Source organism: Tupaia chinensis, unplaced genomic scaffold (assembly GCF_000334495.1).
Source record: "Tupaia chinensis unplaced genomic scaffold, TupChi_1.0 Scaffold142716_1, whole genome shotgun sequence".
NCBI classification, from domain to species: domain Eukaryota; kingdom Metazoa; phylum Chordata; class Mammalia; order Scandentia; family Tupaiidae; genus Tupaia; species Tupaia belangeri.
The window spans coordinates 354,224-379,985 of NW_006202562.1; the positions used below are offsets into that span (position 1 = coordinate 354,224).

General features: G+C 55.5%; 2 protein-coding genes across 2 annotated transcripts in view; one reads left to right on the forward strand and one right to left on the reverse strand.

Moving 5' to 3' along the window:
• Positions 1–9,194, forward strand: part of ABHD12 (abhydrolase domain containing 12, lysophospholipase) — a gene marked incomplete at its 5' end in the record, with an annotated part of 98,870 nt that extends 89,676 nt beyond the window's left edge. Inside the window, 7 exon segments of the mRNA XM_006163653.2 lie at positions 1–71; positions 1,151–1,188; positions 1,572–1,651; positions 2,646–2,728; positions 5,525–5,603; positions 6,798–6,925; positions 8,562–9,194. The exon segment at positions 1–71 is cut by the window's left edge and continues 18 nt beyond it. Of these exon segments, the coding sequence (XP_006163715.2) occupies positions 1–71; positions 1,151–1,188; positions 1,572–1,651; positions 2,646–2,728; positions 5,525–5,603; positions 6,798–6,925; positions 8,562–8,601 (519 nt within the window).
• A 2,897-nt stretch (positions 9,195–12,091) lies between these two features.
• Positions 12,092–25,762, reverse strand: part of PYGB (glycogen phosphorylase B) — a 66,154-nt gene continuing 52,483 nt past the window's right edge. The window contains exons 15-20 of the mRNA XM_027766354.1: positions 22,713–22,775; positions 19,945–20,086; positions 17,689–17,896; positions 16,273–16,407; positions 14,704–14,770; positions 12,092–13,609 (exon numbers count right to left, since the gene is read on the reverse strand). Coding sequence (XP_027622155.1) covers positions 13,457–13,609; positions 14,704–14,770; positions 16,273–16,407; positions 17,689–17,896; positions 19,945–20,086; positions 22,713–22,775 — 768 coding nt within the window. The 3' untranslated portion in view covers positions 12,092–13,456. The remainder of the gene's footprint in view (positions 13,610–14,703; positions 14,771–16,272; positions 16,408–17,688; positions 17,897–19,944; positions 20,087–22,712; positions 22,776–25,762) is intronic.

A 25,762-nucleotide genomic window follows, 5' to 3' on the forward strand; every position in this document is an offset into this window, starting at 1 on the left:
GTATTTGAGTGGATCAAAGCAAGGAGCGGTGACAACCCACTGTACATTTGGGGCCATTCTCTGGGCACTGGGTAAGGGTTCCAGCAGGGGTGACCTTTAGCCAGAGCTGCCCAGAGCTGCGTGTGGCCTGGGCACCTTTGGGCCCCGTGGCACTGTTAGTTTCTACCAGCCTTGTCCTGTCCCTGTGGTGGAGAGGGACAGGGGATGTGATGCCCACAGGAGACCACAGGGCCATGGGGGCAGTGTCTGGGCAAGGAGCTCTGCCCTGAGGAGGTGCTGGTGTCTCTGTGTGCCTGGGCCTGGCTGCCCGACCTGGAGTAGGGACTGTGCACCAAGGCCAAGCATGCACGGTGGGACTTTTGTAAGCCTGTGACCATTTAGCCTGGGCCCTGCTCACCAGGGAGCTTGGGAGGAGCAGTGGGTGGCTTGCTTCCCGCAGTTGCCGAGACGGGGAGCGTTCTGATGTTCCATCCGTGGGCAGCCGGAGCCATCCTGCTGATGGAAGGCCCATGATGTCTCCAGGAGGAGCCCCACGGCCTCAGCACACCCTGTCTCCACTGCCCTCCCTTTGGGCACAGTGGCTAAGCTCTTGATCCATTCTCGACTCCAGCTCCTCACCTGGGTGGTGTCTTGCCAACTCGGGAGAGGAGCGGCATGCCCGGGAGGGATGTATGCCAGTCATGCCCTGTGGCTGTCGACACGGGACCCTCCCGGAGTTGTCCTGGGATAGCGAGGGGCCTCCTGGGCCTGCTGGGTGTCAGACATGCTGCCCACAGGAAAGCACAGGCAGTCCCAGCCTCCCCCAGCTGCCGGGCGGCCCTGGTGCCACTGTCCTCCTATTTATCAGCAGTACCACAATGACTGGGGTATGAGCTGATGGTAGGGCACTGGGCTGCCCACAGCAGGCTGTTCCGGGTGAGGTGGCCAGACGCACCTCGGGGACAGGCCAGAGTGGGCAGTTGATGGCAGGGTAGTAGGTCCAGCGGGTCTTTGTGGGCCTCTATTCTCGCCATTTCCTGCCCCCAAACCCCGCCAATAACTTCATAGACTCCAGGGCTTTCCCGTGCATTTCCCAGAACCAGAGCAGTCTCCTTTAAAACAGCTTCTGTCGTAACTGAGCTGAGCTGAGCTGTGTTTCCTCTCTTCCCAGGGTGGCGACAAACCTGGTGCGGCGCCTCTGCGAACGAGGTAAGGGCCACGCGGGCCGCGTCGGGGCAGTTAGTGTGGAGCACACGCTTGTGCTTCAGCCCGCTGGGTGCTCCCAGACAAGCAGCTGCTGGCCTCACCAGGCAGCAGGATCTGGGCACCGCAGGCAGGGACCCTGGGCACCGCAGGCAGGGGCTTGCCGAAGCCTGCCCTTTGTGGATCTCGGACGCCACCTCTGTCCCCCTGGTGGGCACCTCCTGCACTTGGCTGACTACGGCGTGAGGCTGTAAAGGTGGGCCTCTGGGTGGAGGCACCACAACCAGCGCTGGGCCGCAGAGCGGGTGCCAGGCCACTGTCCTATCTGTGCTCAGGACCTCGGGCTCCTGAGCCTCTCAGAGTGCCCCTGTTTTCTTAAATTTGTCTAGAGACGCCTCCAGATGCTCTTATTTTGGAATCTCCATTCACTAATATCCGTGAAGAAGCTAAGAGCCATCCGTTTTCAGTGGCAAGTACAGATTTTATTAAAAATTAATCCACTTTCATTATTAAAATCATCACTACAAAATAACTATAAGTAATTCTAAAATGAACATACTAATTACAAATGTTATTTACATATGTTAGCGAATGTGGATTTTGTTAGAGACCACCTAGTCGCCGGCCCTGGCTGCCTATACCGCTGCCAGGACGTCTGCCGCTTTGCAGCCAGGGGTAAGGTCAGGCTCACACTGGGTATTAGAGGGGGGCTGGACCTGGGAGGCCTTGCCTGTGTGGCACGGCTGTCCCCATGGCGTAGCTGCTGTAGGGCTCAGCCCAGGCTCACGGTGTGTCCTGGCTGCCTCCTCGGGAGTGGAGCCCATGGGTGCCCACCCCTCTCAGTGTACATGGAGGGTGCTTGGGAATCAGGCTCCCAGGACTGTCTGCCTTTCAGTCATGTCTCGGGGTGAGGCCCGGTAAGTCCCGTGGGGATTCCGGGGGGGGCCCTGCCTCACTCTTGGCCTTGCCAGCTTGGACTGCTCCTGCCCACTGCAGAGCTCCTGACTGGGCCGTGCGCTGGGACCCCATATCAGGCCACCTGCCTTGGTCTCGTGCTGCTCTGTTACAGATGAGAAGAGCCCTTTATTTTTCTTCCTTTTTTTATCATTGTCTTTCTCCAAAATGGTATGAGGAAACTGGCCACAGACCCCCATGTTCTGGGGGTGGTGGCCCTGGGGCCCGAGGGCAGCCTGCATTCTACTGGGCACTGAGGTGTGAGAGTCCTGTTATCACAGTGGCCTCTGCCACAGCCGCCCTCTGGGGCCCGGCAGGTAAGCGTTTTGTCTCCAGCAGCAAGGCTGAGACAGAAGCCCAAACACAGCGCTGGTAAGCCCTGGGCTGCACATCACCCCCACTGCCTTAGCGGTGGGTAGCTGTGAGGAACACCCAATTAACCCCACACTTACTCTCTCTGAACCCCTGCCTTTGCCGTCCGCGTGAATATATCATTGCTCTGTCTTCAGATATACCGATACTTCCCGGGATTCGACTGGTTCTTCCTCGATCCCATCACAAGCAGTGGAATTAAGTTCGCAAATGACGAAAAGTAAGTACAGGGGCAGAAACCGAGTGTTCAACTTAGTCAACGGAGAAACACTCAGGGTGAGCCTCAGCCGTTAGCCGAATGGGGTCGAATTCAGAAAACTCGTTTGTCGTTCTCTGGCACACAGATTTTTTTTTTAATAATTATTTTATTTAACTTTATTTATTATTACTATTATTTTCCAGTTTGGTCAGACAGAGAGAGAGAAAGAGAGAGTACGCCACCGAGTCTAGGACTTGAACCGTGGTTGGCCATGTGGGAGTCTTTAACCCCCACGCCACCTCCCAGCCCCTGGTATACAGGTCTTTAAAAAGGAAAAGTAAAGCAGAAACTGCACCAGAAATAAACAAAGACTTGGAAAAGGCTACAGAATTAAACGTGTATATTTCTGTCCAGGAAGTAGTTTTATTTGAAAATAGTCTGTTAAAACCAGAACTGAAGAGTTATTAAAGCAATAATACTGTTCAAAAAATGACTTTACTGCAGCCATTTAATTTATGTTTGGCTAGGAAAGATATTACAAAATTTATTATTAAAAATATTTCTAGGGACCAGCAGATGGCGTAGTGATTATGTCACTGGACCCCCCCACATGGCCGACCGTGGTTCGAGTCCCAGACATGGTGGCTTGCTTTCTCACTTTCTCTCTCTGTCTCTCTCCGCGTCTCTGTGGTCAAATTAAAAATAAATAAGTAAAAATAAAAGTTACCTCCAGGTTCTGTGTGTAAGTTACCTATGAAACATAAATGAATTTTGTGTTTAGAATTGGGGTTTCAACCCAGGATCTTTCATTATGTATATTCAAACATTCTAAAATTTTAAAAAAAGAAATCTAAATCTAAAACACTTCTAGTCCCAGTATTTCAGATGAGGGATACTCAACCCGTATTGTTTTGGAACTTAAAGAAGTATTATTTGGCAGGTGGTGTGGTGGGTAAGGGCACTGGACTCCCACATAGCAGACCATGGTTTGAATCCTGGACCTGATGACTTGCTTTCTCACTTTCTCTCTCTTACTCCCTCGCTTTCTCCCTCTCTGGTCAAATTAATAAGTAAGTAAATAAATACGTAAATAAAGTTAAATAAAATAAGTATTTAATAAAAAAAGTATTATTTGAACAAATTGATTTCTTCTTTAAAAACAAAAGGAAGGACTGTGTCCTGGAAACTGTCTTTGGCCAGGACCCTCCCAGCTGAGCTGTGTGGAGTGTGGGTGGCCACAGGAGAACACCCTCATGGGACCCCAGCCCCCAAATTAGGGGTTCTGGCTTCTGGCTTCGTAGGCAAGAGGGGCTTTCCTGAGCTCAGGTGGGCTGTGGGCTGTTCCAGCTACTTGCTGCTTTCTCTGGAAGCCACAAGTCAAGGACTCAGAAACAGGAAGCAAAAGCTGAGCCTCTATTGGGAGATGGGCTTCCCCAGCCCAAGGCCTGCTCAAACCGGTGCTGCCCTCATGCCCTTCTGGGGACCAGGATGGGGACTCATGTAGGGCTGCCACCTCAGTGAGGGGCTGGCCAGGAGAACCCAGGCCCAGTCCCGTCTCGGCAGTCTCTCCTGTTACGTGGCTTGCTGAAGGGATATCTGACTTAATGACAATTTCAATTTACTTGTAAAACATTCAGGGCTGGAGTGACCTTAGATGTGACTTACACCAAAGATAAATTAGACGACCTTGCTTTTTAAAATTTTTTTGGAGAGGTTTTCGCTATAAGGCGCATGCGCTTACCAGATAGAGACAGAGAGATAGAAAGTGAGAAATCACCCCCACCCCAGGGGGGATGGCCACGCTGCAGTCCCTTCTCTGTTCTCCTCTTGGGATCTTGGGCACGCACACACACGCGCCCAGCGTGAGTTTTAAGCCACTGCGTCTGGGACGCGAACCGCGGTCTACTACATGGGAGTCCAGCAACATAGCCATTACGCTAACTGCTGGTTCCCTCAAGGACCTTGCTTTTTTTTTTTTTTTTTTTTTTAGTGAGTTTACTTGTAGTGGGCGTGCGCTCCGGAGAGAGACAGAAACACAGAGAGAGGGAAAGTGAGAAAGCACCCCCGAAGGAATGACCACACCACAGTCCGCGGTCGACTGCGTGGGAGTCCAGCGACATAGCCATTACGCTAACTGCTGGTTCCCAAGGACCTTGCTTTTTGACCCATTTGTTTGCAGTAAGTTTCTTGACCCACCTCAGTCATTCAGTTTATAATTACTATTTTGTAGCTTTTAAACAATGTGCCTTTTCACACAATAATCATTTTTTGATCTCCAGAATAATATGCAGAGGCTATATTTTGGTGAATGAATTGATCTCTAGATTTTAAAGTTTATTTATTCATTTTTTCCATGAGACATAGAGGCAGAGTGACAGAGTCAGCATCCCAGTAGGGCTCCAGTGCCAGTCCAGCCCCCGCTCCCACCAGCTCGGGTGCTGGGACGCACATGCCCGCATACTCAGGGAAGTCTGCAAACGTCAACGCAAAACCTCCTGATGCGGGTCGACCTCACAGAGCTATGGAGTTCTGCTGAGCCACCATCTGGCCCCCTTACTGGATTACTTCTTTAAAATTAAAGTCTGTTTATTAAAATCTAGATTTAAAATCTTGTTTAAAGTCTAGATATGATTGATATCTATCACCTAGCTGTAACCAAGAAAGTTACTTTCTGTTCTCTAGTAAAAAGACGTGCAGCGAAATTTGACTTTTCAGCCCACAGTGAAACAGCCCCTAAACCCAGATTGCCCCTTGGGCAAGGGGTGCAGGTGACCCTGCCCCGCCCTGGTCGTGGCCTAGTCCCCTCTCCCCCCACAGTGTGAAGCATATCTCCTGTCCCCTGCTCATCCTGCACGCTGAGGATGACCCCGTCGTGCCCTTCCAGCTCGGCAGAAAGGTGGGTGCCCTGGGGCCCTGCCCGTGGTACCACAGGGTGTCCTGCAGACATAGTGCATGGGCAGGAGAGGAGAAGGCGCTGGATGCTGCGTCTGGGGGTGGGCGTGGCCCTGTCAGGCTCAGGAGACCACCATATCCTCCCTGCGTCACCCCTAAGCTGCTTGGGGGGTGGCATGGGAGGTCTGGCAGCAGGGTTGGCACAGGAGCTGGAGTACCATGCTGCCCACAGAGGACCTGTGAAAATGAGCAGGTACCTCCTGGGCCCCAGACGGGGTCCTGCTCCAGGTGGGCATCATTAGAGCCCAGGCCAACTGGGGCTCAACCAGGAGGCTCAACAGTTACTCACTGAAGGGGAGAAACACCTTACCCCGAAGCAGGGGTCTCCATCAGCAGAACCGATAGAGAAACTTCTTGCCTGCTTGCTTGCCTCGGGGTTGGACTGGGAGACTGTGGTGTTGTCTGTGGGGCCTCAGCATTGGCTTTTGGTGAATTTGCCTTTGCTGCCTGGAAGCAGGGGGCAGATGCACAGTAAGAGTTGGGGGTAAGAGAGAGCAGTGACAAGGGACAGCTAAGGCCGGGCGGTACATGATGGCCCTTGTGGGCGGGTAAGCCCGGGCTGGGACCACTTCCTTCTCAGATAGGCCCCACGCACAGCTATGCTCCATAAACAGACTTCGTGTGTGTTTCTGTGGGGGTGGCAGGTGCACAGAGATGCCCCGCAACACAGCGCTCAGACCCACACCTCCCTGCGGTGTGGGCAGAGGACTGAGACGCGTGCATGGCAGCCAGCTTGTCCACTGGCCTTGGCCCCCATGTGTGCCCTTCACCCTGGTGTCTCCACCCCATGACTGTGCCATCCTGCACCAGGGCTGCCGTAGGCACTAGGGCTGGGTCGCCCCCTCAGCCACGCTCCTGAGGAAAAGCAGCCTGAGAAGCCGCAGGGCAGAAAGGGGGTCCTGAACGGAGGACATGCAGAGGCACCAGCCCAGAGTTCAGCACCTGCCCGCTGGCCAGCTGTGGCCCCCTAGCCGTGACAGGCTGCAGGGCAGGGCTGTGTGGAGCATGGGCTGCTCTTGGAGACTGCAGCCACTGACTGGTCTTTCCTGAGGAGGAGGCCGCCAGGCAGGGCAGCCTCGGGGCTCAGGGTTCCACCAGGCTGCCCTCGGGGCTCTGACTCCTGTCTCCCCCTCCCCAGCTCTACAACATCGCTGCACCATCTCGAAGCTTCCGAGACTTCAAAGTGCAGTTCGTCCCCTTTCACTCAGACCTCGGCTACAGGCACAAGTACATCTATAAGAGCCCCGAGCTCCCGCGGATACTGAGGTGAGGCCTCCTGGCGCAGCACTGACCCACGCCTAGGCAGGCAGCAGCTGCCCAAGTGTTTGGGGGCTCTGTGGGGCCCGGAGCCACAGCGAGCTGAGGGCTGGAGGGAGTTGGTGTCCCCTCCCCACTGCACAGTCGTGCAGGCCTGCACTGGTGCACGAGGGGTGCACAAGCAGCACGGATGGCGAGCGTGCACAGGAGCACTTGGACACGGGCATGCTCACCACTCCCGGTCAGCCTCCCTTGCACACACCTTTCAGAGTGTTACCCCTGCACACCCTGCAGACAGGCACCCTGGGCTCAGGCCAGATCCCTGAGCCCCCATCTGTCCCTAGCTGCCTGTTAGAGGGAGTCCGTGCTCCTAGCTGTCCCACCCTGGCCAGAATCTTGGGTGGAACATAGGCTACAGCCCGGAGAGCCATGGGCTCTTAGCCAGGCCTCCAGGCATAGCCCAAATCCAGGGGCACCCACCCCCCACTGGCCCCAGCCTCACCTACCAATCAAAGCATGCAGGCCCCACCCACCTCTGACTGCACGTGGGGCAGGGGAGTGCACTGTGTGGTCAGGGGCGGAGGGTGCTATGGCTGCTTAGGGTGGTGGCCGTCGTCTGTGTGACGGGCTCTGAAAAGTGGGCCAGTTCTTCCTGGGGGTGACTGAAACTGGCTCTTGCACCCTCACTCAGTGAGGGGAACCCCCTGTGTAACTCACCCTCAGCTCTATAGAGCTGTCATTGAGAGTTCAGAGGCCAAGCTGGATATCCCGGAGAGGCCACCACTCCTGCGGGCAGTGAGCTAAAGAGTGTGGGTTTGCCGTAGGATTGGAGTTCTTTTTTTGAGAGAGAGAGATTTTGCGATAGGGCGTGTGCACTCACCAGAGAGAGAGAAACAGAAAACAAGAAATCACACCCCGGGGGAATGGCCATGCCGCAATCCCTTCTCCATCCTCCTCTCAGGATCTTGGCATGCATGCACACGTGCCCTGGCGTGAGTTTTAAGCCATTAGGTCCAAGAACCTCAGTTGGCTACGTGGGAGTCCAGCACATAACTATTATGCCATCTGCTGGTCCTGGGGCTGTGATGTTTCTATTATAAAAGGCACATATTACAGGAAACAGAGGCCAGAGTGTAGAGCCACAGGTGAGAATAAAGAACCATAGCCCCAGCCGTGTCTGTTCCTGCACGTCAGACGCGGCTTGGTACCAACGCTGTGAGTGCCCATGTTGCTCACTGTCTTCTGTGCACGCACGTGGTTGTCACGGGGGTTCTATGCCACTTCCTCTCAGTGTGGCTTCTGCTGTCCCAGCTGGGCATTTGAGGATTGCAGGACACAGAACCTCTGATCTGAGCTCAAATGATTTGGCTTGGGGCCAGCAGGGAGCATGGCAGTCAAGATAGTGGACTCCCACGTGGCTGACCAAGGTTCAAGCCCTGGACCCAGCAACTTGAAAATCATGCCAGACGTGTGTGCACCCACAAATCCTGAGAGAAATGGAAGAGAAGGGATTGCAATATGGCCATCCCCCAAAGGCATGATTTTTCACCTTCCCTCTGTCTCCATTTCTCTCCAGCGAACGCACGCACCCTGTAGCAAAAACCTGAAAAAAGATTTGGCTCATGGTTGTCTTTCTCTGGTCTAGGGACTTCCTGGGGAAGCCAGAAGCTGAGCGCCAACACTGAGGCTGCCGTGAAGGAAGCATGGAGACCTCTGCCCTCTCCCTCACCCTCCAGTCTGCCGCCCAGCGCCCTGGAGCCGGGTGTCAGCACTCAGATGCTCAGGAGCCCCGCTCTCACCTGCAGAGAGGACTGAGCTGCCGCAGGTGGAGAAGGCCCTGCAGACAAGGAGCCTGTGACCTAGAGCCCGGGTCTGTGGGAGAGGTGGCGGCCACATGGCCCTTGGACCCCATGCTACTGCTCAGCCTGAGTTCGTGCTGGGGAGCTTGTGATCACAGCCCGCGTCACGCGGCCGGCCTCACACTTCCTGAGTTGGGCCTGGAGGGCCCCTCTGAGCGTTCTGGCAACTCCAGTGGAGAATGTGAGGAGATGAGTTCTTCCTGTCCCCGGCATACACAGAATGGACTCCGGCAGTCTGGCCTCCACTCCCGCCCGCATACCTGCTTACCTCCTTTGGCTGTCCCTGGCCCCGTGGACGGGCTGCTCACCCACAGCAGGGAGGTGCCTGGGGTCTGCACTTCCTCCCATTCCGCCCACCTGTCCGCCTAACCTGGCCTTAGACTGAGCATTTATTTAAGAATAAAATCATGGTGGTGGTCTATTCGTCATTTTCTCTGCAAAGTTAGAAAGGTCAGTGACGGGACCGGCAGACAGCATAATGGTTATGCCACTGGACTTCCACGTAGTCAACCGTAGTTCAAGTCCTGGACCCAGTGCTTAAAACACACACCGAGCACATGTGCGTGCGTGTCCAAAGTCCCAAGAGGAGAATGGAGGAACTGTGATGGCCACCCTCTCTGGGGGTGTGATTTTTCACTTTCTGTCTGTTTCTCCAGTGAGGGAAAGCACCCTATAGCCAAAAACAAAAACTAAAAAAAAAGTCAGTGACATCTATTACCCTGCAGTGTGCCCCACCCCTTGCCTCCACCTGGGAACCCAAGCCCTGCTCACAGTCCTGCCTCTCAGGGACCCCGGGCCCGCCCACAGCCCTGCTTCTGTGGAGCCCCAGCTTTTCCTGCTCTGGAGCCAGGCATAGATGGCAGAGGGAAGGCTCAGAAAGTCACTAATTCCCCTCTTCCAGACGGTGTGGTCCCAGCTGCGAGGAGCTGGGTGAAGGGCATGTCTTCATGGGGGCGTGGTTCCCAGGTCAGAGAGAGGACCTTACAGTAAACTTGCAGTGCTGAAGCCTGCAGGGCGTTGAGGTTACACACACTGTCCCTGGAAGGATTTGGTTGCGAGGGGCTGGGACTCTGGTTCTGACCCACTGACATCGTCTCCGTACTAATTGGGCGTCTCTTGAACCAAACGATGTGCTGCTGAGCTTTCTGTCAAGCCAGCCCTTCTCAGAGCAGCTGGCCACTCACACCCCCAGGAATAGTTCCCCCAGATGGTGGAGAACAGTCTGAGCTAGGGACCAAGGGGGACAAGGAGGGTGTGTCTGGAAAATGCGGTGTTGGGAGCACCCTGCAGGTGCCTGGTCGTCTCTGCCCTGTAAATACAGGGTGCACCTTCCAGGTCAGAGCGTGCGGGGCCATGGGCACTGGCTCTGCAGAGGCCTGGTCTTTACTGGGACCTCAGACTGCAGGCTTTCCCAGCCCCAGGAGCTCAGAAGTCCACCAGCGGACCTGTTCACCAGCATGCCTGTCTCCCGAAGGTCAGTACAGCAGCCGAGGGCTGGCAGGACCCAGGCCGCAGGGAAATAGCCCCTACACCAGGGTTCCGACACCAAGAGCCTCTCCTGCAGAGGTTACATCTTCCTTCTGGCCAGGGTCTACTCTGACTCCTAGTGTGAATTTGGATATGTCACTCCTGCCCAGAAGATACCACAGCCGGTGTTGCTGTCTCTGCCTAACTGTAGGGATGGGTTGCACCGTCCCAGCTCCGTCTCAGCTCCACAGCCTCTGGCTGGATAACTGGTCTGCAGCAGTGGCCTCTGGCCCCCAGACATACTGTGCCTGCCTGGCGGCCACCTGCAGGCCAAACCAGCACAGTCTCAAGGCAGGGCTAGCACGCTATTCTGCTGGCCCCCTCCAGTGCTCCTGATGGACAGGAGGTGGGAGGAGACCGAGGGGTTCCCTGGCTGCCGCAGACTGACCTGCTCAACCTGGGCTGGTCTTTACCTTCTCTTTCATCTAGTTGAGCTACCTCAGATCTTTTGCTGGGGGAATGAAGCAGCATATAAATAAAATAAAAAAGACAAGCCGACAGTGGTTTCTGCATCTGACAAGCAGGCTGAAGACAGGAGGCCAGAAGGGAGCACTAAGCTGGCAAGTTCTCTGCACCGTTGGCCAGCCAATCAGATCCCAATGACCAGTCTTGGCTTAGGACCTAAGCAATTAGGCAGTAACAGCAGCTCTGGCCAGGACCCATCTTTTTTTTTTTTTTTTTAAGTATTATTTTAATTAATTTGCTATTGGACACACATGCTCACCAGAGACAGAAAGTGAGAAAGCAAGCCACCAGGTTAGGGACTCAAATCTTAGGTCACCTGTGTGGGACTCCAGGTCTTTCACCACCAGGCTACCTGCTGCTCCCAATGTCCATTTGTGAAATTTGCTTTAGAGAGTATGCACTCCTGGGGACAGAGAGGTGGAAAGTGAGAAATGACTAGGGGGAAGGGAGATGGCCCCATTGCAATCCCTTTTCTTCCACTCTCTTCTCAGGATTTTTGGGCACATGTACACATGCACCCAGCATGTTTTTGAGCTGCTGGATCCAGGATTCGAACCACACAGTTGGCCATGTGTGACTCACACCACCTGCTCACCCCAGGACTAGTCTCTTCAAATAAAAGGAAGCTATTGCTGCTGCACCAGGCTTTAAGGACCTAGGGCAAGGACTGCCGCAAATCCTGCAGATGCCCAAGTCCAGGAGCTGCACGATGGAGCCCCGCAGACCCCAGAGAGCAGGGACTCCCGGGTTCCATCTTGGAGCCCCCAGGTGCCTGGTGGGTCTGTGAGCACATGAGAACCCGGCAGTGTCAGCCTTTGTGTCATCTGCAAGATGCCGAGGCCAAGAGGCTGTGGTGTCCCAGCGCCCCAATTCTTATGTCTTCTGGGTACTGTTCCGGTCCCTCCATCTATGTTTTAGGGGAGAATGTTCCGATCCCAAGGCCAGAAGTGGGTGGCAGAAGCAGCAGGTGCAAAAAGGGGACTGATACAACGTGCATCAGAAATGTGAATACGATCTTCTCACCCCCAGGTCATGGTGTTGACCACATGACTGGAAGTGGTGATTTTTTTCTGAACAGCTAGCTGTGTTCACAGGCACGCAGAGCTCCAAGTCCCACAGTGGGGATGAGAACTTTCTGTCCTTGGTCCCAAAGTGAGAGCCATAATTTAGCCCAGGCCCCAGTTAGAGGGAGGAAATGAGGCTTGTACCCAGGACGTACCCCTGCATGGGTACAGCCCTGGGCCCTGCGCAGAGAGCAGAGCCCTCAGCTCCCCACAGGAGCCTTACAATCCCATGTGCAGTGAGTGAAGCAGACGCAACACCGTCCAATGTGGGCATAAAGGTTTAATCAGTTTCTCACACGAGGCAGTAACAGCAGACGGGAGAGTGGTGGTCACAAATGGCCGGCCTCGGGGAGTGTGGCTTCAGGCAGGGGCCACTGCACGAGGCGGCAGAGGTTGGGCATGACCAGAACTTGCCCTGACCCAAAGAAGACCCCAGTATCTCTGGGAAACTGTTCACCATAGGCACTGCAGGCCTGAGAGTGAGGGAAGGGTCTCCCCGTGTGGCCAGATCCAGCATGCAAGGCGGCAGAAGCCTCTGAAAGGGGTCCTGCCCAACTTCTCCAACAGTCCTGTGGTGAAAGGTGGCGGCCGGCTCCCTGGCCTCTCCTTTGGGCAGTGGTAGGCAGGTCTGCCCTGGAGGTCAGTCTCGGGGAAGGTGCTGCTAGGAAGCTTTCCCTGCTTCTTGACCCAGACCTGCCAGCCGAGCTGGGCAGAATCTGGGCTCCTCTGGGCCACGTGGTCTGTTCTCCAGCCCAGAAAGCTGCACTGGTGGACACGGATGAGGATGGGGCCCGGCCGTGTGAGCAGGACACGTACTCCAGGAATGGATAGGGTCACGGGGCATGGCCCGACCTGCTGCAGGGATGGCGGCCTGGTAATCGGGCCAGGACGGCATTGGCCTGCCTCTAGCCAGGCAAAACCATCCACAGCACGGTCCCCTAGACACAAAACTGACCAAGTACCATTTTTAGATGCTAAGACAAGAAACAGCTTTGCCTGGTTTCATTTCCTTGTGAACTGTTTTCTTTGGAAAAAGCAAAACCAAGCCAACTGTGCATTGCCCTGCCTGGTCCTAGCCAAGGCCTCTGTGACACTTGACACAGGTGCCCAGGATGGTTGCAAGGGCAGGGCCTCTGGATCCAAGGACAGAGAACCGAGGACGGGCAGCTGTTGAGGACAGTGCTAGGTGGTCTGACCCCTCTCGGCATGGCCAGAAGGCAGAGCTGGGCCAGGAGGATGGGCCACAGTGGCTTGGCCTGGCTCTGTGGAACACACCCATGCCCAGTTTACTGGCCACCTGCTCTCCTCAGAATGAGGCTCCAAACTAAAAATCGTAAGCTCACAGTGAGATGTGTACAGGGATTCTAGGAGCCTGGCTGGCGGCCGCTTCTGCCCACCGCCTCTGCTGCAAACCTCACCTTCCTCTGCAGGAACCCGAGATGTCACACTGCGGGCACCTACTTCCTTGTCCCCCTCCCTCCCTCCCTCCCTCCGAGTCACCCAGGGCCCCTCCTGGAAACAGCACTGAGAAAAGCAGGGACCACCAGCTGCTGACACAGTGCTTGGAAACTGGCATGAGGTGCAAAGTCAGCAAGAAACAAAAGCCCATCTATTTCCGGGGCTGCCTAGTCCCTGGGGACGTTGGGGGGCGGGATCTGCAGGTCGGAGGGCTCCACGCCCCAGATTTCCCGGGCATACTCTGTGATGGTCCGGTCACTAGAGAACTTGCCCGAGCAAGCGATGTTCCTGATGACCTTCTTGGTCCACTCCTTGGGGTTCTGCGGGGAAAGGAGGTGCTGGTTACCCTTTGGTACCGCAGGGCTGAAGACTCCTGAGTCAGTCTGAGTTCCAGAGCCTCAGGACCACTTCCCACTGAGCTCTGACCCCTGAGCCCTAAGCCGTGTGGTGGCCTGGGGGGACAGAAGGCAAGGACAGCCAATCCCTCATTGGAAAGGGGGCCCCACCAACCAGAAGAGCTTCCCCATGACTAGATACAGGGCCAAGAAACCTCAGGGGAGGTCCTGGCCCTCGAGCTGCTAGGACCAGATCCACATAGTGAAGAACCAGCACCAGACAAGTGTTTACTAGAAGCGGATCCACGTCGCAGGCAAATAGCCTGTCATGGCTTCCTCCAGCTGCGAGGGCAGCTCCCCCCAGATAGTAGCCAGCAGAGAGGAACCTGTCTGCAAGGCCACACTCCCCTTGAGGCCAGCCCAGATGGAGGGAAGAGAATACTCCTCCAGGAGCCCTGTCCAGCACCTCAGTGTCCAGGCCCCGTGTTCCTGCCTTTAGTCATCAAGAGCTCTTTCCCCAGAGGAGGAAGTGAGGGGCAACATCCCCAAAGATGGGCAGGGCCAGCTGATGATAAATCTAACGTGTACGACCTATGTGGCATTCAGGGTTAAGATCCACATGTGATGGCCTTGATGTCATTACTACATGACATACTTTACACATACTTTAAAAACACATGCCACACAAACACATATGATTACACACAAGCTGGAAATCACCACTGAAAAAAGAAAGAAAGGGGGCCAGCAGGTTGCCAAGTGGTTGGGGTGTTGGACTCCCACAAGTCCCAGACCTGATGGCTTGAAACTCATGTTGGGCACGTGAATCAAAGAGAGGGGGTTACTGTGCGGCCATCCCCAGGGGGTGATTTCTCACTTTTTCTTTCTCTGTCTCTCTTTCTAGCGAGTGCACATGCCCTATAGCAAAAATCTCTCCAGAAAAAAAAGAAACACATCTTTTGTCCCAGGCTCAGCCATGAACCTGCTTGAACAGTTTGGGAAATAAACCATCTAACCCAGAAAGTGCACTCAGATGTGCCCAGCTGCCCTCGGCAGGTGCTGGGACCCACAAGCCTTACCCGGTACAGCTGGTCCACCTGGGCCTGGCACTGAATGTAGGCATCGTAGTCTGCAAACACCTTGAACCTGGAACAGGAGACAGGAGGCTGGGCCAGGCAGCACGTGCCTGAGCACAGGGCCCTGCCCAGAGCAACCTGCTGTGTTTTCCCAAGAAAGGGTCCCACGACAGAGGTTAAGGGTCACTGCCTGAGCCTGCCCGCCCTGTGGACAGCTGGACTGGGGCTCCAGAGCCCTTCCGCTCGCTGGAGCTGGGCTATGGCAGGCCCATCTGGCCATGGGCTTCTCTGAGCAGCACGATCTCCCAGGGACGCTGTTGTGGAAAAAACCTGTATCAACCTAAGATTACTTTAAAGAAATACGTTTATGGTGCATCTTCCACGTGCAGGGAAGGCAGGGCCATGCACGCCAAGAGGCGTCCCCTGCAGGCAGAGTTGTGTCCAGTCCACCTCCAGCGACAAGGGGCACTTGAAGATGAATGTGACCCCTGTCAGCTGCCTGTTCCCATGTCTAACTGGGAAGTGATGGCAAAGGAAAAGATTCTTTGTGGTTTCTGATATTCTGGATAAAAATGCAGAATTTCTGAACATAGAAGCACAACTCAAAATTTGCATTTTAAAAAGCCCTTGCTACATCAGAGCGGTCCGCAGGGCCAGCTCCAGGCCAGATCTGTATGTGGTCATGACCTGGTCTGACAGAGCTGGCGGGGACACAGTATCAAAGGGCAACTGACAGAGCCAACCCAAAGGACATAGATGCAAGGCTGGAGCCTGGCAGCTGCCAAGGACAACTTTTACCAGCAGTAGAAAGAACTGCCATGAGACCAACGGCGGCACAGCCGCCATTTTGTAACTGAGAGAAATTATAGCCATGGGCTGCCTGGTAGCCTGGTAGTTAAGGGAGCTGGATCTCACACAGCTGACTGCGGTTCAAATCCCAGCACTGGTGGCTTGTAAAACATGCCAGATGTGAGTGCCCCAGAATCTGACAGAAGGGAGAAATAGAGAGAAGGGATCATGGTGTGACCATGCCCATTGGGGGTGCTTTCTCCCCCCATTTTCCTCTTGCTCTGGCAGGTGCATGTGCCCTCTGACAAAATTTAAAAAGTGTAGCCTTGTATGCACTGCTCAGTAATAAAATACTAAGTGCGTTATAATTTTACATCACGAGTTAATTCCATTTGCACTACTGGGTGTCACCGCAGGCTAACACCTGCTACAGCCCATAGCCCATAGCCCTTCCCACTGGCCTCCCCAGGCTTCCTGGTACCCTGCCCGCTCTCCCTCCACTGGACCCTCAGACTTGGCTGGAAACACTGTCTGCTCCTCACACCCACCCTGCAGCCTCCACCTACCACCCAGGGACCCCAAGGGATCCCCAAGGCTGGTGCAAACTACCATCCCTGGTTTTAGCTGTGATTCTCCCGACTGACATCTGAGGCCATACCAGGAAGTTCTGGGGTGGGGGAGTAGGTGCCACTGAGCTCAGGTTGCACTGTCCAAACTCTGGAGTTTCTGAGCCCTGAGGGGCAACGGCCTGCCTGTCCAGCCAGCAGGGGCTGGGCCGCCCACCTGTCATGGTACATCAGCATGTTGACGACATCTCTGAAGCAGTCCGGGTCCTTGGGGGAGAAGAAGCCGCTACTGATCTGGTCCACGGCCTGCCTCAGCTCGGGCAGGCGCTCGTAGTACTCCCTGGCATTGTACCTGGGGGAGACGGTGTGATCAGCGGGTACGTGTGGTGGGGCATGCTGGCGCCAGGCACATCCCTGCTCAGGGTGGCAGCTGCTAGCGTCACATGCCACCAGGTCCTCGAGAGCTGGCTGGCTAGAGGGGGGATGTGCCAGAAGCTAAAATTCATCCCACCACTCACAAAGAGATGCAGCTACAGACGACGTAGTACCGCCAAGTTCACAGCTCACATGGACCTCCCAGGAGAGGGCGCCCTAGAGCTGCCACACCACAAGACCTTGGGCACAGCTTTTAAAAACACAGAAGCTGCCTTGGGGATGGGGGGTGGGGATGGGGGATGGCAGAGGATGGGAGCACCAAGACCATGAAAAGGAAAAAACAGGCCTAAGTCACAGAGGACGAGACAGCGCAGGCCCAGCCAGCAGGAGGGGTGTGGGCGGATGTGTGTCCCAGGACCCTGGGGCACGTGGGCTCTCTGGTCGACGAGGACACAGTGCTGACTTTTTAGGTGACATCTGGGGTTTCGCCCGTCTGCTAAGGCCTTGCCAGCTCCCTGAGAACTTTGAGAAAAGCAGGCGAGACTGTCCTTTCCCTTTAATCGTCACTCAGAACAAGGCCAGTGCTGGGATTCCTTGTGAAGGTCAAGGTTGTGGAAAGAGGGAGGCTGGGGAGACCTGAGGACCAGACACAGCAGGAGTCCTGTGTAGGGGACGGAATGAATGTTAACGGGAAGACTGGTAAAACGGGAGCAGAGCAAGGATGTGAGTCACAGCACGCCGTGGAAACGCAGAGGCCGGGCCGAGGGTGCTGGACAGCTCTGCGCTCTGCCCTGCTCTGTGTCTGCAACTGCTCAGAAATAGGAAGGCCCTTTACAACCAGGGCCGGGGAACCCAAAGAGGGCTGCTCCAAATCCCCAGGCAGACCAGGTACTCCCAGCATCAGAGGGGCCGGCCCTGCCCCAGGCCCCATGTCCGAGGGGCCACTGCGGTCCCTCCAGGGGCAGAAGCCTCCCAGCGGTGGCCCGCAAGGATAAGGCTGTGCTCAGGGAGCCCTCACTCTGGACCCTGCAGACACAGCTGGAGAGACACGCACAGGGCAGTGAGTTCCCGCCCATGTGGGCCTCATGGGGACTCACAAGGTGACCTATGGCCCAGTGAGCACATGGCCCCCGGTGGCACACACCCCAGTACACAGTGGCCTGGCCCTGAGAGCTCCTGCCCGCCAGCGCGGCACCTGCCCAGTGCCCTACCGGGCCCCTCCGGGAAGCACCATGTGTCAACAGCAGGGATGGCTCACCCTTTCCGGTCCAGGGCCTCGACATCCTCCACCCGCAGGCCGAAGATGAAGAGGTTCTCAGCCCCGGCTTCCTCAGCCATCTCCACGTTGGCGCCGTCCATGGTGCCAATGGTGAGTGCCCCGTTGAGCATGAACTTCATGTTGCCTGTGCCCGAGGCCTCGGTGCCCGCAGTGGAGATCTGCTGTGACAGGTCGGCAGCCGGGATGACTGCGCGGGGTGTGCAGGAGGTGGTCAGCCGTGTGCCTTTCTCATTTATCACGTAGTAGACACACGCATGCCTCCCTGGGACAGGGACCACCTCGAGGCTGGGCTCGCTGCAGGACAGCAGGCCACCCCACAGGGTGGACGTCACAGACCAGGTGCTGCCCCTGCCAGTCCCACAGAGATGTACACTCCTAGGAGCAGCCCCCCCAGGTGTTTATCTGGAACTTTCCAGGGCCAGGCCACGCCCAGTCTAGTGTGGCCCCGCCTTGCCATGTTGGCGATGCCGTTCCCCCTCATACCAGATAGACGTCTCCTGAGACCAGCCTAGGAGGCTCCTGGATGCCATGAGGAATGCGGACTCAGAGGCCCGGAGAGCAGGGAAGGCTGGGGCAACCAGCCACATGCTGTGGCCAGATGGCTTCTCCAAAGTGCGAGCACTCTGCACATGTGACGTGACGTGGCAGGCAGGGGACCTGTCCCTGGGCACTGGCCACCTGACTGGGGACACCCTGGGCCCGGGGCACTGCTCAGGGTCCTCCACGGGCTGCTGGGGCAGCCGGCCACCCTCAACTCAACACACCACAGCCTGGTCCTCCTCAGGGAAAGGAGGTGAGGAGGGGCCTCCTGACAGGAAGGTCAAGCCAGGCACCATGACAAAGACACTGGCATCTCCAGCCACAGCAGGTAAGGGGCCCCGACCCCAGTGCCCCAAGGACAGTTCTAAAGACAAGCCCCAGGTCTCTTTGGTTTTCATCAGACACCCAACCCGGCCAGAGGAGCATGTGGTAGTGTCCGCTGCCTGGAAGGGGAGGCCCGGAATAAAGGTAGCTGCCGGCCGCTGCGGTCGGCTCAGGGAGCAGTGGCTGACCTGACTCTCAGGTTGTGGTCTGCCTCGTGGGTCCCAGTACCCGGTGCTGCCCAGCAGGTAGGCGCGATGACAGGCACCGTGGCCAGGCGGGATGGGTCAGCCAGGCCGCAGAGCGGGTCTGCCAGCACACCATCACTGTCACAGAGCCAGGGAAGCAGCATCTGGCCGGCCACACCCCACAGGGAGCAGGACTCAGTGGCAGGAAGGGAATGCAAGGACCCCAGGCTCAGGTTTTCCACCACCTTGTTGGGCAAACACCCTCAGGTCAACAGGTGTGCTCCAATGCCCGGGGCGCACACACCTCGGGGGCCTCCTGGAGTGAGCTCCAAGATGCTCAGTTAAACTTCCCATCCCAGGCCCCAAAGCCTCAGGAAGAACAGTGAGGTGGCTGCCACAGGGGAATAAGAACACGCCAGAAAACGTGAGGAGCATGAGTGTCCTGGAGAGGGGTGTGGGAGCAACAGGAGGAGGAGGGAGAGAAGCCGCAGCCAGGTGCATATCCTGCCAGGAGGGGCCAGGAGGGCAGGCAGTGGTGCAGGGGAATACTACTGGCCATGTCCCAGGGCCTCCAGAACACACGGGCACACATGCGCGTGCTGCGATACGGGCTGGCTGAGACAGGTAGAACATGGCACGACACCCTATTGGGGGTGCCCTCCTGAAGAGATAAGCAAAGTACGAAAAAGTGAAAAAGTCAAGGGGGGGAGGCGCTGGCAGGCAGCATGGTAGTTAAAGGCACTGGACTCCCACATGGCCGACCGCGTTTCAAGTCCTGGACCTAATGGCTTGCTTTCTTACTTTCCCTCTCTCTCTGATCAAACTGGAACGTGATAATAATGATCATCATAATAAATGAAAGTTGAGTAAAATTTTGAAAAGGAAACGTAAAGGAGGGACCAGGAGCAGAGAACTCGAGTGAAGCATAGGAGACAAAGGGGGGCCCGAGACCGAGCGCAGGGGTGTTCGAGGCTCGCGCGACTCTACCCAGAGGTGCAGATGCTCCTGGCATGCCGTAGGCACCTCCATGCAGAGAGCTCCCAAAGCCTCTCCAGGCAGGCCTCCATGGCCCCTCTGGCTGAGCTGGGTGTCTGACGGAAACCGAGTGACCTGGGACCAGCACCACCCACCCTCACCGTCCCCAGGGGAAGTGGGCTTTCTGTCTACCACAGGCACCCAGGGCTACCTTTCTCAGCCAGGGACACCCGGTAGTTCTCCAGGAAGATCACTTTGAGCCTGTCACCCACGACGGGGTCATGATTGACGACATTGCCGATGGACGTGACCAGCTTGATGATCATCTTGGCCATGTGGTACCCGGGCGCTGCCTGGAAGGAAGAGGAGGTGACTCCATACTGGGTCTGACGAGGGTCTAGCAGTGCTGCTGGTCACTGGGGTCTGGGAGAGGTGAGCAAGAGCTGTGGAACCTGGCGCTGGGATGCTCAGTGGATGACACGTGGCGGGCGCCCTCGCCATGCGACGGTGTCGTCTAGCAAGCACTCCTCAAGATGGCCCAGAAATCTGTCAACCTTCAGTTTGACTTTTTTATTCTATTTAACAGTCAGTTTTTCATAAATTATAAGGTAAGAGAAACAAGGATGTCCAGAATGACCAGTTTGCGGGAACTATGCAGAATTGAGGAACATGGTAGAATATACTAGAAGGGTTATTCAGAAAAAGCCAGTCTAGTGGGAACCAGCAGTTAGCGTAATAGCTATGTCGCTGGACTCCCATGTAGTCGACCGTGGTTCACGTCCCAGACCCAGTGGCTTAAAACTCACTCCGGGTGCGTGTACGTGCATGCCCAAGATCCCGAGAGGAGAATAGAGGAGAAGGGATTGTGGCGTGGCCATCCCCCCTGGGGGGTGATTTCTCACTTTCTGTCTCTATGGCTCTCTCTGTCTGGCGAGCGCACGCACCCTATAGTGAAAACCTCTCCAAAAAAAAAAAGAAAGAAAGAAAGAAAGAAAGAAAGAAAGAGCCGATCTAGTGAAGAGAAACAGGCAATTTCTACAGTAACAAAATTGTCAAAAAAGAAAGAAAGAAAGAAAAGAGAGGGAGACAGGGAAAAAACACATAGATTAAGAGAATTAAGAAATGTTTCAGGCCAGCTCGATAGCCTAGTGGTTAAGGGAACCATACCCCACAGTTGATGAGGCAGTTCAAATCTTAGCCCCATTGACTTGAAAAACAAGCCAGGCATGTATGTGCATGCTCTGAACCCCAAAAGGACAGAGACAGAGAAGGGACTGTGGTGTGACCATGCCCAACCAGGGGGGCACTTGCTTTCTCTCGCTATCTCTCTCTCTGATGAGTGCACACAGGATTTAAAAAATATATGTAAGACCAATCTCATTAAAAAAATAAAATAAAACAAAAACGAGCAATCCACACAATCTCACCATGGGGACTTGCAAACTGTTACAAGTATTTGTTAACTTTCCTAAGAAAACATATGGACCCTGAGTGGCTATTTAATGACAACAAGGAATTCTTGTCAACTGTTTAGGTGTGATGGGTGATATTATTATTATGTGCTGATTTTTAAAAAAAAATGTTTTTGCCATAGGGTGTATATGCTCACTGGAGAGCGAGAGAAAGGTAAAATAAGAAATTGGCCACACCACAATCCCTTCTCCTCCAGTCCCCTCTTGGTGTGATTTTCAAGCTGCTGGGCCCAGGACTCAAACTGTGGTCAACCACGTGGGAGTCAATCAACCCAAACACTATGCCACCTGCTGGCCCCAGGTGGTAACTACATCTATTGTAGTTTTGAGGAAAACATTTTAGGAAGATGGGTGGCTACTGGGAGGAAGTCACAATGACTGAAATTTGCTTTTAAATAGTCCCAGGAAAGCCTGAGAATAGGTATATGGATGTTCTTCAGCTCCTGCTCATTGCTGGGTTTAAAATGTTTCATTGTAACATCGAAAAGCTTTTCTAAGTGTTCCAGTCTCCTGGACTTTACACACGGAAGTACTGACAGGAGAGCATAATCCAAAATTTGCTTGACCAATAGCGGTAAGGGCCCGGCTGTGGTGGCGCCGCTGCACAGTGCTGGGGCTGCAAGGGGGCCCAAGTTCAGTTCCCACCCAGCTTTGGCCGGGCAGCGGTGCATGCCTCTGTCCTAGCTGAACGGAAGGCTGGGGCGCAGGAAGACCCTGTCAAAAACACCTCCCGCCTGCTTCTTCTCCCCCCCATGCTCTGTCGCTCCTTGAAAAACAAAATAAATTAAACACAGAGCGAGTCCTGGGGGAGCATGCAGAGAGTGAGGCACGTCTACAGCCCTCTGCCAGTTCTGTGTGTGCTGGAGTCACTGGGCAGGCCCGGGCCAGGCCCCAGTGCCCAGCCTCGAAGAGGGGGCCTGGCCATGTCCCCAGTCAGAGCACAATCTGCGGACTCCCTCTGGGTCGCTGATCGGAGGGAAGCCCTCACTGAGAAGCCCCAGCCCCCCTAGCCTTCCCACTGCCTTCTAGAGACCAGGCTGCCAGGGAAGAGGTGAAGGCACCCAGAGCCCGGTAAGATGGTGGCCCAGAACGATGACATGGCTGCCCCAAAACGACGGCAGAGTGGATACAACAGAACGGAGCCACGTTGAGCTTGGTGGGAGGCTCACAAGTGTGGCTGGTGCCACGTGGACATCCTGAAATCCTACAGCTGCCACGTCCCGGGGTGGAAGGCGCAGCTAGCCCCTGGGAACTCCCATGAGCAGAGCAGACAGGCTGTCCCTGAGTCCCCCCTGTGCAAGGCCCTCACCCTGTGAGCACACCAGGCAGTCTCTAGCATACTGTGGGCATGCTGGGACCAGGCTGCCCTGGTGCCTGGCCCACTGGGCAGCTGGCTCCAAGGGAACACAGTGGCACCATGAAGAGTACAAGGGCCCCACCAATGGGGAGAGGGGTGTTCATGCATTCTGGGCCAAATTCTAGAAAAGGGAGTGAGGTGTGGCCTCACCTTGCCCCCAATCATGACAGTCCTAGGCACGAAGGCCTTGCCCGGATCCTTCTTTATTCCTGTAGGACAAGAAATTCAAATGAGGAAACTGGGCCAGGTACACCCACGCCCGATGCCTTAGGATCCGGGAGCATCAGAGATCAACCCTGAGGTTGGATAGGCAGGCTGGGCCGGGGGTGCTCTAGCCCGAGAGATAAGGGTGACAGCATGATAGAGAAGGCTGACGACACATGGCCACTGTTCCGCCCACTCCCACCAGGAACTTGGCACTTAAAGCAGGGACGAGGTAGCCAGGTCTGCACTTGGCTCCTGGTGGTGAGGACAGCTCAGGGGAAAGCTGCGTCTATGCTTCCAGAGAAGCCCAGCACAGGGGCCTGTCTGTGTCTGCTGTTCAAGGCCTTTGTCTGCTGCAAGCACTCAGGGCTTTTGTTAAGAAATGTTTTTGCTATAGAGTGTGTGCACTCGCCAAAGAGAAAGACAGAGACAGAAAGACAGAGGCAGAAAGACAGAAAGCAAGAAATCGCCCACCAGGGAAGTGGCCACACCACAATCGCTTCTCCTCCATTCTCCTCTATTGTCCACTTGTGGCTTTAAATGCAGCATTCATGGGGAACAGAAGAGAAGGAGAGAGCTGCCCTGGATATGGCCATGGCACCTCAGCCCTCCAGGGGTATCTGGGGAGCCCTGCCACACAGTGGCACGGGCAGGAAGGCCCCTCCAGGTCCCACTGCATGATGTGGACAGAGGACCAAGCCGTGCTGGCCAGCTCCCTGTGGCCCAGCAGAGAAACTGTCTTCGGAGGCCATCCACATCCAGATCTGGGGGGTCTCTACACAAAGAGGGTGTACACAACCTGAGGCCGGTCTGTGCCGTGACAGGAGCCTGCAGGGCAGGAAAGAGTTGGCTTATTTTTAATGCTCAGCTTCAGGGCCCAGTAGGAACACAGCAGCTCCTCGTCCTGACTCTTCCTATTTCTGGAACTCAGTCAGACAGAAGAACATGGGCAATGGGGGAAAAACGAACACACAAGCGCCCTCTTCCCCCGTGGTGGGAAAGAGGAGAAACGCCAGGTCATGGGAGGGCAGAGAGCAGGATCTCCAGAATCCTGGGGCGCAGGCAGAGCCCCGGGGAGCTGGGAGGGCAGGCTTCGGCAGGCACCGGCACCGGCACGAGGGGCCCCTCGGAATGGGGATCTGAATGTTGAGTGGAGCAGGGGAGGGGGGACTGGAGGAGCCAGAACCAAGCAAGGCTTGTAAAACAGAGACACGGGCACAGGGCCGGGTGCTGAGAAAACACTGCGGTGGCCTGGCAATGGGAGCAGGGGAGCTGGGGCACCAGGAGCCGTCCCCAGGAGTCCTGGTCAAGCAACTCATGCCTCTGCCCATGCACCAACAGGGCAATCAGACACGACCCAGGAGCCTGGGATGGCGTCAACAGGGAACGAAGGCCACAAGTTGAAACCAAGACCTGGGAAAGGAGGGCCAGGAGAGTCCTGCTAGGCAGGGCACAGAAAACAGCAGCCAGGAGGGGAGACTGCGGCAGCGAACAGAGAGAGAGGAGAAAGCAAACACATAGCAGGAACGAGGAAGAGCCAAAAAATGTTCCGTGAGAAGTCACCACAGCGACGTGGGTAGAGTGCAGAAGAAAACCGTAACAGCGCCAAAGAGAAAGAGATGTTTGACATATACGACAGGTCTTCAGAAAGTTTGTGGAAATGCATATTGTAAAAACCAATGCATGGGCCAGCCAGTGCCCTGGTGGTTCAGGCAGTGGGATCCTACACGGGGACTGAGCGCTCGGAGTCCTGGACCTGCAGACACGCCAGGTGTCTGTGCATGCCCAACATCTGGAAGAGGGAGAGATGGAGAGGGGATTGCACCACGACCACATGGGTGCCTTCTTCTTCTCACTCTTTCTCTCTGGCTCTATGCGCCCATTGGCAAATTAAAAACAAACAAACAAACAAACAAAAAATGCAGGAATTTAACAATTTTTCTCACCAAAATAAACTTGTTATGATCATTCTAATCTCCCACAAACTTTTTAAAGTCCCCTCATATTTTAAGAAAACTTTCCTGAAATAAACATCCATTGATATATACACATATACACAGGCGCACAGTCAGAGGTAAAGGAAAGGACGGGGAGAATGAGGAGGAGGCTGGGTGGTGCGGCCACCCCGGGGAGAACGAGGAGGAGGCTGGGTGGTGTGGCCACCCCGGGGAGAATGAGGAGGAGGCTGAGCAGTGCGGCCACCCTGGGGGGGAGGGGGGGGGGGGGGGGGCGCGGCCACCCCGGGGAGAATGAGGAGGAGGCTGGGTGGTGCGGCCACCCCGGGGAGAATGAGGAGGAGGCTGCGCGGTGCGGCCACCCCGGGGAGAATGAGGAGGAGCCTGAGCAGTGCAGCAGCCCCGGGGAGAATGAGGAGGAGGAGGATGTGCGATGTGGCCACCCCTCTGGGGGTGATTTCTCACTTCCTGTCTCTCTGGTGAGCACACACACTCTATAGCAAAAATCTCTCAAAAAAAGATTCAGAAACCTAGCTTTGCCTTAAGCATTTACCATCTTCTTATAAGCTTTGCAAATGTTCACATTTGCTAGTGGGGATCTCTGATTCACGTCTGTTTGCATAATTAAGTGTTCTTCAACAATTTACGGTGTGCGTACAGATTTAACAGACACTGTGAGGGTGTGAGAAGGCAAGAGCAACCTACATGGACAAAACGTCGTGACTTTCTGACAAACTAATAGTTTTTGTAAGTATACTTCAAGTCTTCAATAAAAGCAAGTCTTATGGTGATAACTGAATTGAAAGTAAAATGCAACTAAACACAGAAGCCCGGCCTGGAGCCCCGTGCTGCCTGCCCTGGGTCTCAGGGAGGCCTGACCCAGGCCTGTCAGGGAGCGGCTGTTCACCTGCTTGCAGACCTCGGGCCTGGCATGGGGCCCAGAGGAGCACACGGCTGGTGCCTGAGGTGAGTGCCACGTCCACACGCACGCCCCGACCGGTCAGGAAGGGCCAGGGCGGAGGCAGCACCGGCCAGGGCGCG